Here is a 12,373-nt window from a genome sequence, read left to right as displayed (position 1 = left end):
TGAAGAATTCTTAGAAACAATTATACCTTCCAAGTTGGTCAAGACGGACTAGAAGTGCTGAAGGAGACACTTATTGTCAGTGTACTAAGATTTGGGTCCTTAGGACCCCAGACTTATGCACAAGCAGTGGTAACCTTCGCGACGGCAAGGCTTGCCAGGGGCAACTAAAGATAAACTCAAGACCAGATAAAAAGATATGAAGAAGGCCTCTAATCCAGAGATTAAGAGTTCAGAAGATCAAGCTTGGGATCTTGCTGGGGAGTTGGCGACGGCCCGGCAAGCCCTGAGCCTGGCAAGCTCCGAGCCCGACAAGAATTCCACTACCTTGCCACCGCTCCACCTCATCGATCAAGTTGTCACTTGTCGTATAGGTGTCGAGCGGGCAGGTAGTTAGGTGAGTCATGTCTGGGCATGTGTCAGCTCACCGGGAAGATACAACTTTAATGACACTCGTCCCACGATCGCTTCACACGGCTAGGTTCAATATTAAAATGCTTGAAACATGCCATCTAAATCATCATCAGTGTGGAAAGGGGGTCATCTTTTTCATGTAAAATACAATACTGAACTGAAGTGAGTGTGATGACCTGGGGGATTGAAGTGCCATGACCATCACGGCAGATAGTACTGTACTAGTTAAGACTTAAGACACAAGGATGATTACATCAAGATACGATCCCCATCTCTTGATTTCTGAATGCTGCCTCATTCCAAAATCTAACTACAAGGGAAACATCATTTCAGTCTCACTCTTTCCCCCTCTGGAAATTAGGTGTGAGAGTCTTGCCTGCTGTCTGAAACCTAGTGTTATCCAGCTTTAGAAATTCTTGCCCACATGTTCTGCTCCTATATATTGGTAGTAACTAGATGACACCCCGCGCATTGCGGCGGGAATTTGTAGAAAGCGACTATAATGTGAAAATCTTAAGGGGAAGTGATCTCTAAATCTAAAAGGTAATATAGTTATAGAAAAATATGTAGGTTGAGAATCACAAACACTAAGACCTCAAATGCATGTTTTATTAATTTCTACTCACAATGGCCAAAGTATTAGCGAGTAGAAACTACCAACAGCCTAAGCATAACAATATCATGCATGAACTACATAAATTAGATGCTACAGTTCTTTCATAGCAGCCGCGTTTGTTGACCAACTATGAGGATGCAAGGTAATATCACAGTGATGCTTCACGGGTATGCATGGTAATGCAAGATTGTTCAGTAATGTGAGTAACTTCTGCAATAATATTTTACTGGTCATCATTAGAACTAATGTGGTGATTTAAGAGATCTATCAAGATTCAAGAGAGGCAAAAGTATTTACATTAATCCTGTCACAATTTCTAAAGGGGTATAAAAGTGCTGAGACAGATTTTGGCCTTGAACTGATGGTGTCACTCAAACTGAAGATTACAGTTTTGAAGAAAAAATTAAAACATATATAATCCATATTACAGAAATGCAGGTGCACAAATGACTGAAGCTGCATGCTTCAGTGCAGAAACGTCTGGCAAACAGCATTGGATGGCAGAAAAAAAACAATACTGTATGAGTGTATAAAAACCGATCATATAAAAAGGGTTAGTGTATAGTTACACCATTGCAAATAAGGTGCGCCAATCTAGCACTGCTACCTCTGCCTGCAAGTCAAATAGGAAGATATAAAGATAATCCCCGTGTAAATCGTGTTAGTATTTGAATAACCCAAACTGAATTATGGCATGCTTTCCATTGCATACAAATACATGAGCAAATGAGCAAAAAGGTAAGAAAAGCTGAACCTCTTTCATTGAACAATAGGTGTTCCCGTGGAGGCCGAAGCGCGCTGCAGAAGTGCTCGACGACCACATACTGGTCCGTGAGCACCACCACCAGCGAGCCTTTCTTGGGGAGGGCACCTCCCGCGAGCTGGAAGATCTCGACCAGGGTCAGCGACTTGTCGAAGGAGTAGGTCTCATCAGAGACCTGACCGCCCACAAGGATGTTGGTCGTTGCGTTCGTGGCGCCCAAACAATCAAGTATTATGGCAGCAGTGCGCGGGTCTCCGATGGTGATGGACCCATGGCCGGCGCCGGCGGCGTAAGATGGAGAGAGAGAGAGAGAGGTAGAGATGATATTGGGAAGATGAGAAGAACCGGTCGATATTTTGTTAGGAATCGGTGGAGATTTATTCCTGAGATGAAGGAACCGCCCGAGTATTAGTCAAAGCAGTTTCCCTTTTTGACATCCCGTGTTAATAGCTAGCAAGATATATTTGCGATTCTACATTAATGTCTATCCGTGGAACCGCTGCATGGACGTAATTGATTGTGTTTGCATGCAGTCTAGTCAGGACGTTTTCTTTTGCTAATTATCTTGCACGCGAGATCTACCGAAGATTATGCTCGCGTTTTTTTAACACAGTACAGACGCAAGCGCTCATATACACGTGCATACACTTACCCCTATGAACGCACACACGCACATCCTACCCCTATGAGCTAGAAATCCTGAAATGAATCCAGGAATAAATGCGAGCACCAGGACTTGAACCCTGGTGGGCTGGGGATACCACAGTCCCTCTAACCATTCAACCTCAGGTTGGTTCGTGATTATGCTCGCGTTAGTGAATATGGATAGGCTGCATGTCTCACGTACAACGGGATGGGTGGAGAACTGATGACATGGTAGGATGATGTGGATAGCCTGCATGTTAAGAGAAATCATGTAGTGGGGTGCTCCTATTTAGATATAGTAGATGTGCTTATAACAATAAATTTGATTCCTGATAGATTGTGATAGATAAGGATTCTTATCCAGCCACCTTTTCCTTCTCTTTTATTAGAATAAATTCACAATGTTGCTCTCCATAGGCTGGTCCTAAGAAATAAACTAAAATGGTCCCTAGTGTCATAATAGTCTGTGTGCAGAGGCCTTGGTGTGTAAGTAATACTTTCTCGAGTCTGGACAGTCTCATGCATCATCCTTAACATGCATTTGCTACTTCTTTCAAGTAGAAGGTGGGCATACTCATGCATAATGCATTTGGTGTTGGTATTGGTCAATAAAATTGCTCTTCTGAACTAAAGTGTATGCAATTGGTGTTGGTCAATATATCAAGTAGCTGTCTGAACAAAATTTCCAACTTATAATGCAGATACGTCGGCTTCTACAAGGGTGTGGAGAGTGCAGGAGCAGCCGTGGCATGGCAGGTCGACACCCACAAGACGTCCCTGCTGTCGCAGCTGATCGTCAACTGGGGGCTGTGCACCGTCAGCTACCCGCTGCTGGCCGTCCTGGTGCTCCTGGCCGTGAAGGATGAGGACTACTCCGTGTCCAACGTCGACGACGTCGGCAAGGAGAAAGAGACCAAGATGGCCGCGCCGTCAAGCTTCCACTTAGGAGAGAAAATGTTTCAGTTATTCATCGGCGTGTTCGCCTGCCGCAATTTGGACTGGAGTAGGCGCATCTGGCTGCAATTTTCAGGCAGTCTTTTCTGAAGTAGGCATCAGAGAGATAAAACATATCTTCCGTCGAAAAGAAAAATAAATGCAACATCTCTCGAGCACAATGGTTTAGACCGCAGTGTAGGCGTGAGTGTTCGCTTCTCGGTCATCATGAGTGGGGTAGCGTAAGTGGTTTTTTCTTTTCTTTCAAAAGTCAAACTTTACAAATTTTGACCAAGTTTTATAGCAAAAAACATCTACATCCAGAATATCAAATACATATCATTAGATACATAAGGAGATGTATTTTCATATTATTTATACTTGATGTTATAGATATAAATAATTTTCTCCATAAACTTGGTGGAAATTTACAAAGTTTAACTTAAAATTTATATGCACTACATTATGGACAGAGAGTGCGTCTCTGCATCTACAGCCAGACAGCCCTATGGTGATTTTGGTACTTTACGAGTGTTGTGTTTATTTACAATCACAAGTAATTATGGCTAAAAGTAAAAAAAAAAGTAGACTATCTGTACACAGATCATTGCGCTGAGGAATTTTATGAAACCATACGTTCTATAGTCGTACACGTAATTAGTACTGTTTGGAAGAACTAAAATAGTATTAGTTTTAGTCGGGAGCAGATGCTTCGGGTTGCCGAGCTGTTGTGCATATTACTACCTCTATCCTGGTTTATTGGTCCCCATTGTATTTCATGCCAAATTTTGACCATAAATTAACTAACAAAATATTTATGCATGCCACCAAAAATTATATCATTGAAAACTACGTTCAAATACGAATCAAACGATATATTTTTTGTTGACATGCATTAACATTTCATTAGTTAAATCTTTGGTCAAAGTTTGTCACAGATTACAAAAGGGAACAATAAACCAGGACGAAGGTAGTACCTGATAGACGTGGATGTTGGGTGGTTGGCAGTTGAATTAATGTGACGGCCCGTGCTCTCTTAAACTGATAGTAAATGAGCACCTAACTTATTGGAGATTGATTTAGACCGCCCAAATGAATTTTTGGAACTCGATCCATTCTATATATGGAAGCCATACAGAACGGGTTGAGGAAGCATGTACCGGGAGGAGTACTTTAAGTGCTCGTGAGAAGATATGTTGATTTTTTACTTTACAAGAAAGGTACTAAAAAGAGCTTAAAATGTTCAGTTTGTTTTGTTGACATGCCATGAAAAAAGAAGACTTTTCGCAAAACTTTAAATGTGTAAATAATAGTTGCTCATCTAAATGACATACCATACAAAATAAATGTACGTACATCCGATTTTGCCTGTGGTGGTTGAAGGTTTGGCAGTTGGCAGTTCTTAAATTGAAACTAAATGTACGCCTAACTTACTCTGTAGACGGATTTCGACTGCGCAAATGTTTTTTCTAAAGACTCGGTCCTTCTATATATATAGGCCACACGGAACGAGTTCAGGAAGCATGTGCTTGCAGTTGCAGGAGTTGAAGTTCTTGTTCAGGTATGCTTGATGTGTTAACGCTTATATTATTTGTGTGATTGTGAATTCTTTGAAGTTTGTTAGTTGCATTAGATATCCAAACTATTAGTGTTGCACTAGCAAAGTACCCATACACATGCCCAGGCAACATCTTTTTTTTGCGAGGACAACATCTATAATTATTATTAACCTATTCAAAATAATAATTTGGTTAATGATCAATCAAACTTTTATCGTAAGAAGTCTTCAACTACAGTTATATTTATTTCAGGCCCGTAAGGTGGCATGTTTATTTTGACCAAAAACAAATAAAGGTGCTACCTACTTATTTCAGTCAGAGCCCACATGTATCACATCCCTTAATTTAAATAATCTACCTATGGCCCCGCTGCAGCACATAAGCTTCATGCTCGCAAGCAAGCCAGGAAGAAATTACTTACTCCGATCAAAAATATAAGTCTTCTAGGATATTGACATGGTTCTCACCATGGTGCTTTGATTTCCAGTATCTCTACAAACATGTTGCCTCACAAAAAAATAATTATACACAAAAATATTGCTAGGATTAATCTAGTAATATCATTGTCTTATTTTAGACGTTATAGTTATTTTTCTTGAGAAAGCAAACCGCTCATACGAAGCAGTGATGATATAGTTATTAATTTATAGACTGCAATATACATTTTGGATTAGAGATAGTATGGGACATTATTTGTGATAACATACCTAATGCAAATTCTTGTTGTCGTTTTTTATATCCATGAATCTCCTATCCTCGAATTGTTTTCTCCATCTCCCTTATAGCATAATGAAAAATACGACCGATTCAAAATGTTTTACCACAAAGTACTTGAATACTACTACCAAAACCATCATGCCTTGCTACTTAACCATTTCTCCATTATGCTCTTTTACATGAACCTAGGTTATTTATATACAAAAAATACATAATCCATATAAAATACAATATAGAATTGAATTGGTATGAGATACTTTGCCTAGATAGATCATTTATTGCTAAGATAAACCTAAATGCTCAACTCTACCAAAGTGAGGGCTGAATAAACACAGTTTGTGTCGCAGAAATACAAATTTTACTCACCAATCAATTCCACGCATTCCTTTGAAAATATCATTTTGGATGCCCCATGGTTCCAAGCCTGCTAGTAGTAATATACATTCATAAAGATTGTACAAGCAAATTTCACTATAACAAAGAAATTACATAAGCTTAGCACTTAGTACTATGAAACAATGATCCATATATAAAAGCACAGTCTGAACAATGCAAAAATGGCACGAGTAAAAAATGATATGAGAGAACAAATATATTGTGTTCTTATAAAGTCTAATTAGCTCCAAGTGACGTAACAGAGTACTAAATGCAATGTACAATCATGTGTATTAATTAGAAGGACATTGAAGACATAAACAATATATTTTGTGTGGTAGAAATATATTACCTGAGGTTTAATGGACTGATGTAAGGAAAAGGTTCCCGTGTGAGTACATCATTGCCCTCTCGCCTTTGCTCCATGGAGGTCCTCCTTGCATTAGGCTGCTAGGAAGATTACCTAAGCGTTAGGTTGGTAAATTCTTTCAACTTCAATGTTAATAAGTTGCTTCTTAGATCTATTGGTCCTGATTTATTGATTAATAATATCAATGGTGAGATGTTTCTGATTTTTGTGAGATTTTCTAGCCTATTTTTTCTATTTTTGATAATAGAAGATTAGTGCTGTAACTACATCTTGCCCTATCTACACCACACTATTGCTTAGCCTCGTAGGAATTAGTATTTTGGTTCTCATGCGTACATAAATTTATCCTTTATATTTTCAAGAATTTTCCTCTTTCTCTTTGTTGTAGAGGTGAGTTTGGAAGATTTCCATGCATTAGTAGTGTACGTGTACATGCAGTACGTACTAGAAGTGCATGCACATAAGAGATGTGTTCTCGTAACGTTCGTGCTGTGATAGGTTAATTGTGACCGAGTGGTGCATGGTTTGGCTTAGTGATGTACGAGCACTAGCCAAGTTTGAGCTAGTTTCGATATGTTGGTTTTTGTATATAGCTTACCACATACGCCATGTGGTAGTTTGAGCTAGTTGGTTACGGAAGTAGGAGTTAGGTACTAGTCTGTCGAAGGGCCATTGGCCGAAATTTTATAGAGAAAAGGCAGTACAAAGGGTTAACAGTCTAGGCGTTCTAGAGCTGAAAACCTATGGAGCAAAGGCTCCGAGGAGTTAGTATACTAGTCTGATTCGGTTAGGTTGGTCAATTTTGAGTCCAAGTCGGTTTTAGCTAGCTAGCCCAGGTCAATGCATATATGCATAGCACGCTGTGCAAGTTTGTAATAGGAAATTGAGAGAGAGAAAATAGAGGGTACCATAGATGCCCTTGGCTAAGAGTTTTCATGGTATTTTTTGATGTGTCGATGGGTGGGAAAATTCAGCACACTTTGCACTCTAGTCTCAGATCTACTGCCCCTCCCCGCCTCCGCCCCCAGCAATTCGTCGCTCATCCATAGGCACCCTGTATATTATTTGCAAAAATGCATCCGGTACCTTTTCCCCGCTAAGACAGATCCTTGGTACTAATGGGCCCACATGTCAATGCTTAGCCGTCGTGCCTGTGTGGCCTAACACCATCATGAGTTACGAAGTTGGCCAACAATGCATCCTAGTGAGATAACTCATGTTCCGACAATGATAACAGAAGTAATTGTTGCAGAATCTCCCGACGGGTACCTGCGGGTTGTCTTTAGTATGTTTTCTATTAGTACATGGATTGGACCCCTAAATCTAGTGAATTGAACTACTATGTTATAGCAATATAATCTAGTTAGTCAATATTTTAATTAGCAATATTCGCCTGCCGGTAACGAATGAATACAATCACATATGTTCTTACTATGAGTGAATGTATTATTCCAGGTTTCCCATATTTAAGTCACGCAGTTTATACATAATATATTATTCAACTTTTCCTATACTTTAATGTTGATGGAAATTGCCAGGCTACGATAAGCTTTTGCACTTCCAATGATTCTGGAGTTTTTATTTTATTTCACAATGTTGAAACCCTATTGCATTAACTGAACAAAGAAAATTTGTCATTTTCGCAAATTCGGGATATTTGTGGGTTAGACATAGGCTGGAGCAGATATAGCAGTGGCCGATATCATTCACGAAATAGGCATTTGCGTAAACCAGACCTTTTCTCTATCATCACAAACCTGTTAGTTATGCATTTTACTTATTTATTATTGTGGTAATTATCATCAAGTGAAAATAGAAGTGAAAAGGAAAATGCTTAGGCAGTATGGTAAATTTAGTGCATTAGCCTTGTTTCCTGTGAGTAGATTTAGGTCCAAGGACATTTCGGTTTACCAAGATACGTCCTTTATGGAGATTAATGTGTCATATTCATAAGATTACATATCGATACAACATGCATAGTAGATATGACACTTTAGAAACTTTTAATTTCCTAACATATTTGCATTTAAGTTTTAATTAGCTTGCTTGCCTTGGTCATATTTAATTTGTAGTTTAAGAAAGCGATCTTAGCTTGTTTGGTTGGGGACGTGGAATGTACAATTCTGTTCATCACTTATGTTCAAGTCCTTGGAGGCATGGTTTTTGTTTCCTACTTAGGGTCAACCTTATAATTTTCCTTCAAACCATATTTTTGGGTTAATGGTACATACATGAAGTTATCTAGCAGTCACAAATAATTTAACTCCATACTTATGATTTTCATGTTTTCGCAGTACCAACATAATTACAAACCATAGCAGCATGGACTTGACAATTGGCACTATGTTGTTGGTCCTAGCTATTATTCTCATCACCGCAATAGTCATCAAGATTGCAAATGCAAGAGTCACCTTTGATCCAGTTTGTACACGACCACCTCCACCTGTGGTGAATAGCATTGCTCTTCTAAAACTCTTACCTACCCTGTGTACAAAGGGCCCCGAAGTTACAATGACCTATCTGTATAACAAGTTTGGCAGTGTTTTCACAGTTAGTATTCTTTGGAAAAGGATAAGCTTCTTGGTCGGGCTAGAGGTGTCTGGTCCCTTTTTTCAAGGTTCCGAGTCAGAGGTTTCCCAAGGTAATTTCAATGAGTTCACTGTGCCCATGTTTGGCCAAGAGAATGGATTTGCCGTAGATTGCTCCACTCGAATGGATGAGATTCGCTTCTACATTGATGCTCTAAAGCCATCACAGCTGAGGAGCCATGTTGACCCCATGCTTCGTGAAGTGGAGGTAAGAATATCAGTCATCGTGCCTACTCACATAATTAGATTTCTGAACAGAACTTGCAATTGATTCAAGAAGTATACAAAGCTTGATACTTTTGTTCATTTCAAAATAGATGAAATTTTTTTACTTTTCAAATTCTCAAGACAACAACTTTGACTCTAATCTTTTGTTTTCATTCCAGTTTCTTGTTTTTTAGTCCAGTGTGCTATGCATTATTTAATTTAATCAATGAAGTTAGATTGTTTGCTCAAAAGATCACTAAATAACCTACTTGATACTTCATGTTACTCCCTAAATAGACAATGTTTCTTACTTTGCAAAGTCTCGAGAGAGAAAGAGGACCCTTAAGGTTATTGTAAAATTGTAAGTATAATTTGTTAAAATAAGTATCTAGTGGGCGAAGTCCTATCTAACAATTTTCTATTTTTTCTGCAAGTTCTGAATTGTTTATTAATGAAAAAGTAGTTAAGTTTAACCACATGCAATTTTTCTATTATGCAATTAATGTATTCTGGAATGAGATTATATATACTTCTTAAATTAATACAACTATGATAAAATCCACACTGTTTAAAGTAGTCTGTACGTGCCATAGATAAAATTAGTCTGATATCCATGCTCAGGTAGTTCTCCTTTGTAAAATGGTACAATAAACAAGTAAACAAATGTAAATAACACTATTTGTTCATTTTTTTTCTTTAGAAGTCTGTATAGTTTGTCACTTAATCTGGTTACTATGCAGAACGGTATCAAAATAAGATGGGAAACATTATCAGAAAATCATTTTTTGTAACCAAACTACTATGAAAACAGGGTCAGTATATTATTAATAACTAGGTACATCAGTCCTTCTTAAATGTAACAATTGGGCTTCCATGGTATTTGGTAGGGTAAGGTTTAGAATTTTGATACCAATATTATTTTGGACCTCTAATAAATATGAAAAAAATTATCCAATTCATATTTATTTCATTTATATTATGAATTCAGATATTTTTTTTTAAAAAATATAGTCCATACTGTTGGGGTAAGTAGGATTCGGGCACCCACGAAATTACCAAAATTTTGGAAATATTGTTTAAAATTTTAAACCTCTATACAATGTACTACATGGACAATTTTTCTGTTTGAAATTATTGTACTAGAAAGATAAATATTCATTTGAAAAATGAATTATTAATTTGCATCATATTAGTGTAACATATATTTCGTTAGCTCAGACATGTTGCACAATACAAATATTATATCAATGTTTCCTAAAAGTTATAATATTTCGAGATGCTATATATGTGCACAAATTTTCCGTGCTTGTGAATTTGCTACATAGGGTTAACACAACTAATAGACGTTGTGATAATGTATTATATTCAACAGGACTACTTTGGAAAATGGGGAGATGTGGGGGTAGTCGATCTAAAATATGAGTTCAACCATATACTCATGTTGATCGCAAGTCGATGCTTGCTCGGAAAAGAGGTTCGAGAGAAGATATTTGGCGAGTTTTACACACTGTTTACTGAAATTGAAGAAGGAGTGAACTTGGTCAGTTTCATGCTCCCATATATCCCTATTCCAGTAAACAGGCGACGCGATCGAGCTCGCATTAAGCTTACGGAGATCGTTACAGAGATTTTGAGGTCACGAAAGATATGCAACCGCATCGAGGAGGATGTGCTCCAGAAGTTGATGGATTCCAGGTATAAAGACGGCCGCTGTACAACAGAAGCGGCTGTTGCGGGAATGATAATCGCGTTGATATTTGCTGGAAAACATACAAGCGCTGTCGTATCCACCTGGACTGGAGCTTGCCTATTGACCCATGAAAAGTTCTTAGATGCTGCTTTCAATGAGCAAAAGGAAATAATGAGGACATATGGGGACAAGATAGACTATAATGTCTTGCTAGAGATGGAGACACTACATAGTTGCATCAAAGAGGCTGGACGCATGAATCCAATATCGTTTGGGTTGGTTCGCCAAGCACAAAAGAACATCATAGTGAGGACAAAAGAGGGCGTTGAATACGACATTCCGAAAGGTGACACCTTAGTAAATCTTGTAATGCTAACCCACAAATTGCCACACATTTACAAGGACCCCAAGGTATATGACCCCGATCGGTTTCGTTCCGGAAGAGATGAGGACAAAGTTGGTGGTAAATTCTCTTATGGAACTTTCGGTGGTGGAAGGCATGTTTGCGCTGGGGAGGCCTATGCTTTTATGCAAATCAAAATTATATGGAGCCATTTGCTGAGAAATTTTGAACTCAAATTGACTTCTCCTTTTCCCAAGACAGATTGGAGCAAGTATGCATTAGAGCCTAAAGGGAAAGTGATGGTAAGTTATAAGCGATACCGTGTGCCTGGAATCTAGGATATGTCATCGGCCTAGCAACATGTATTTTCATGGATCTGTAGCTTTGTGTGAGTGTGGTGATACATGTTGGCTAGTTGTCTATGGTTTTATGAGTATCATAAGGCCAGGTTATGTATAATTTCATGTTTGATTACTTCCACTTAATTGTCAAAACATTTGGCTAGTCGGCCATATTCTATAAGACTATAACAATTATTGGTGTATGTTTCTACTTATCTACAACTACATTTAGTTTATTGTTCTATTTATGCAAGGATGTGTTGCGATGACCTAACTAGTGCACTTCAGAGTAATAATAGACTTAGTAGGTGTAGATAAGCTAGACACCTTTAGGCAAGAAATTTAGTATCACTACATACTCACTAGAGATCTTTTACAATGGGAAAAGTCGGTCCATCCCACCGCCAAAGTTGCATATTTGAGTTCTTCCACTCAAACTTGCGTATTTTGGTATGTGCCACTAACACTTGCAAAGAAATTAGGTCCATGACACTCCGCGCCGTCTCCGTCGGTTGTCGTTAGTTTGCTGTCAACTTTTGTCGTTTGCATACACTGGGATCCATCGTTTGGCCATGTCAACCTTAGGGAAGAGGAGACTCAGTTGACCCTTTCGGATAATATGGGCCTCACAATTGAGGGCAAACTTTTATCATTTGCACTCCGGTGTGTGCCGACTCGGTTGATTCTTTGAGTGTTCCCGTTGATGCGGGAGGCCGTCTTTTAGGTCATAATATCTATTTTTGCTACTTCACTGCTGACTCGGTTGACTCTTTGACCGTTCCTGCCAATGTGGGGGCCTGCCATTGAAACCATAA

General features: G+C 38.6%; 1 protein-coding gene across 1 annotated transcript; it reads left to right on the top strand.

Annotated features, from left to right (window-relative positions):
* The first annotated feature begins 2,729 nt into the window (after window positions 1–2,729).
* On the top strand, window positions 2,730–11,763 carry LOC109756453 (obtusifoliol 14-alpha demethylase). Its single transcript, XM_045232473.2, has 3 exons — window positions 2,730–4,929; window positions 8,684–9,185; window positions 10,557–11,763. Exons 1-3 carry the CDS (start codon window positions 4,829–4,831, stop codon window positions 11,553–11,555), a joined length of 1,602 nt encoding a protein of 533 aa, XP_045088408.2. The 5' UTR covers window positions 2,730–4,828; the 3' UTR covers window positions 11,556–11,763.
* Window positions 11,764–12,373: the final 610 nt, after the last annotated feature.

This window comes from Aegilops tauschii, chromosome 2, assembly GCF_002575655.3.
Source record: "Aegilops tauschii subsp. strangulata cultivar AL8/78 chromosome 2, Aet v6.0, whole genome shotgun sequence".
Lineage (NCBI taxonomy): Eukaryota > Viridiplantae > Streptophyta > Magnoliopsida > Poales > Poaceae > Aegilops > Aegilops tauschii.
This window is presented reverse-complemented; position numbering and strand designations above follow the sequence as displayed.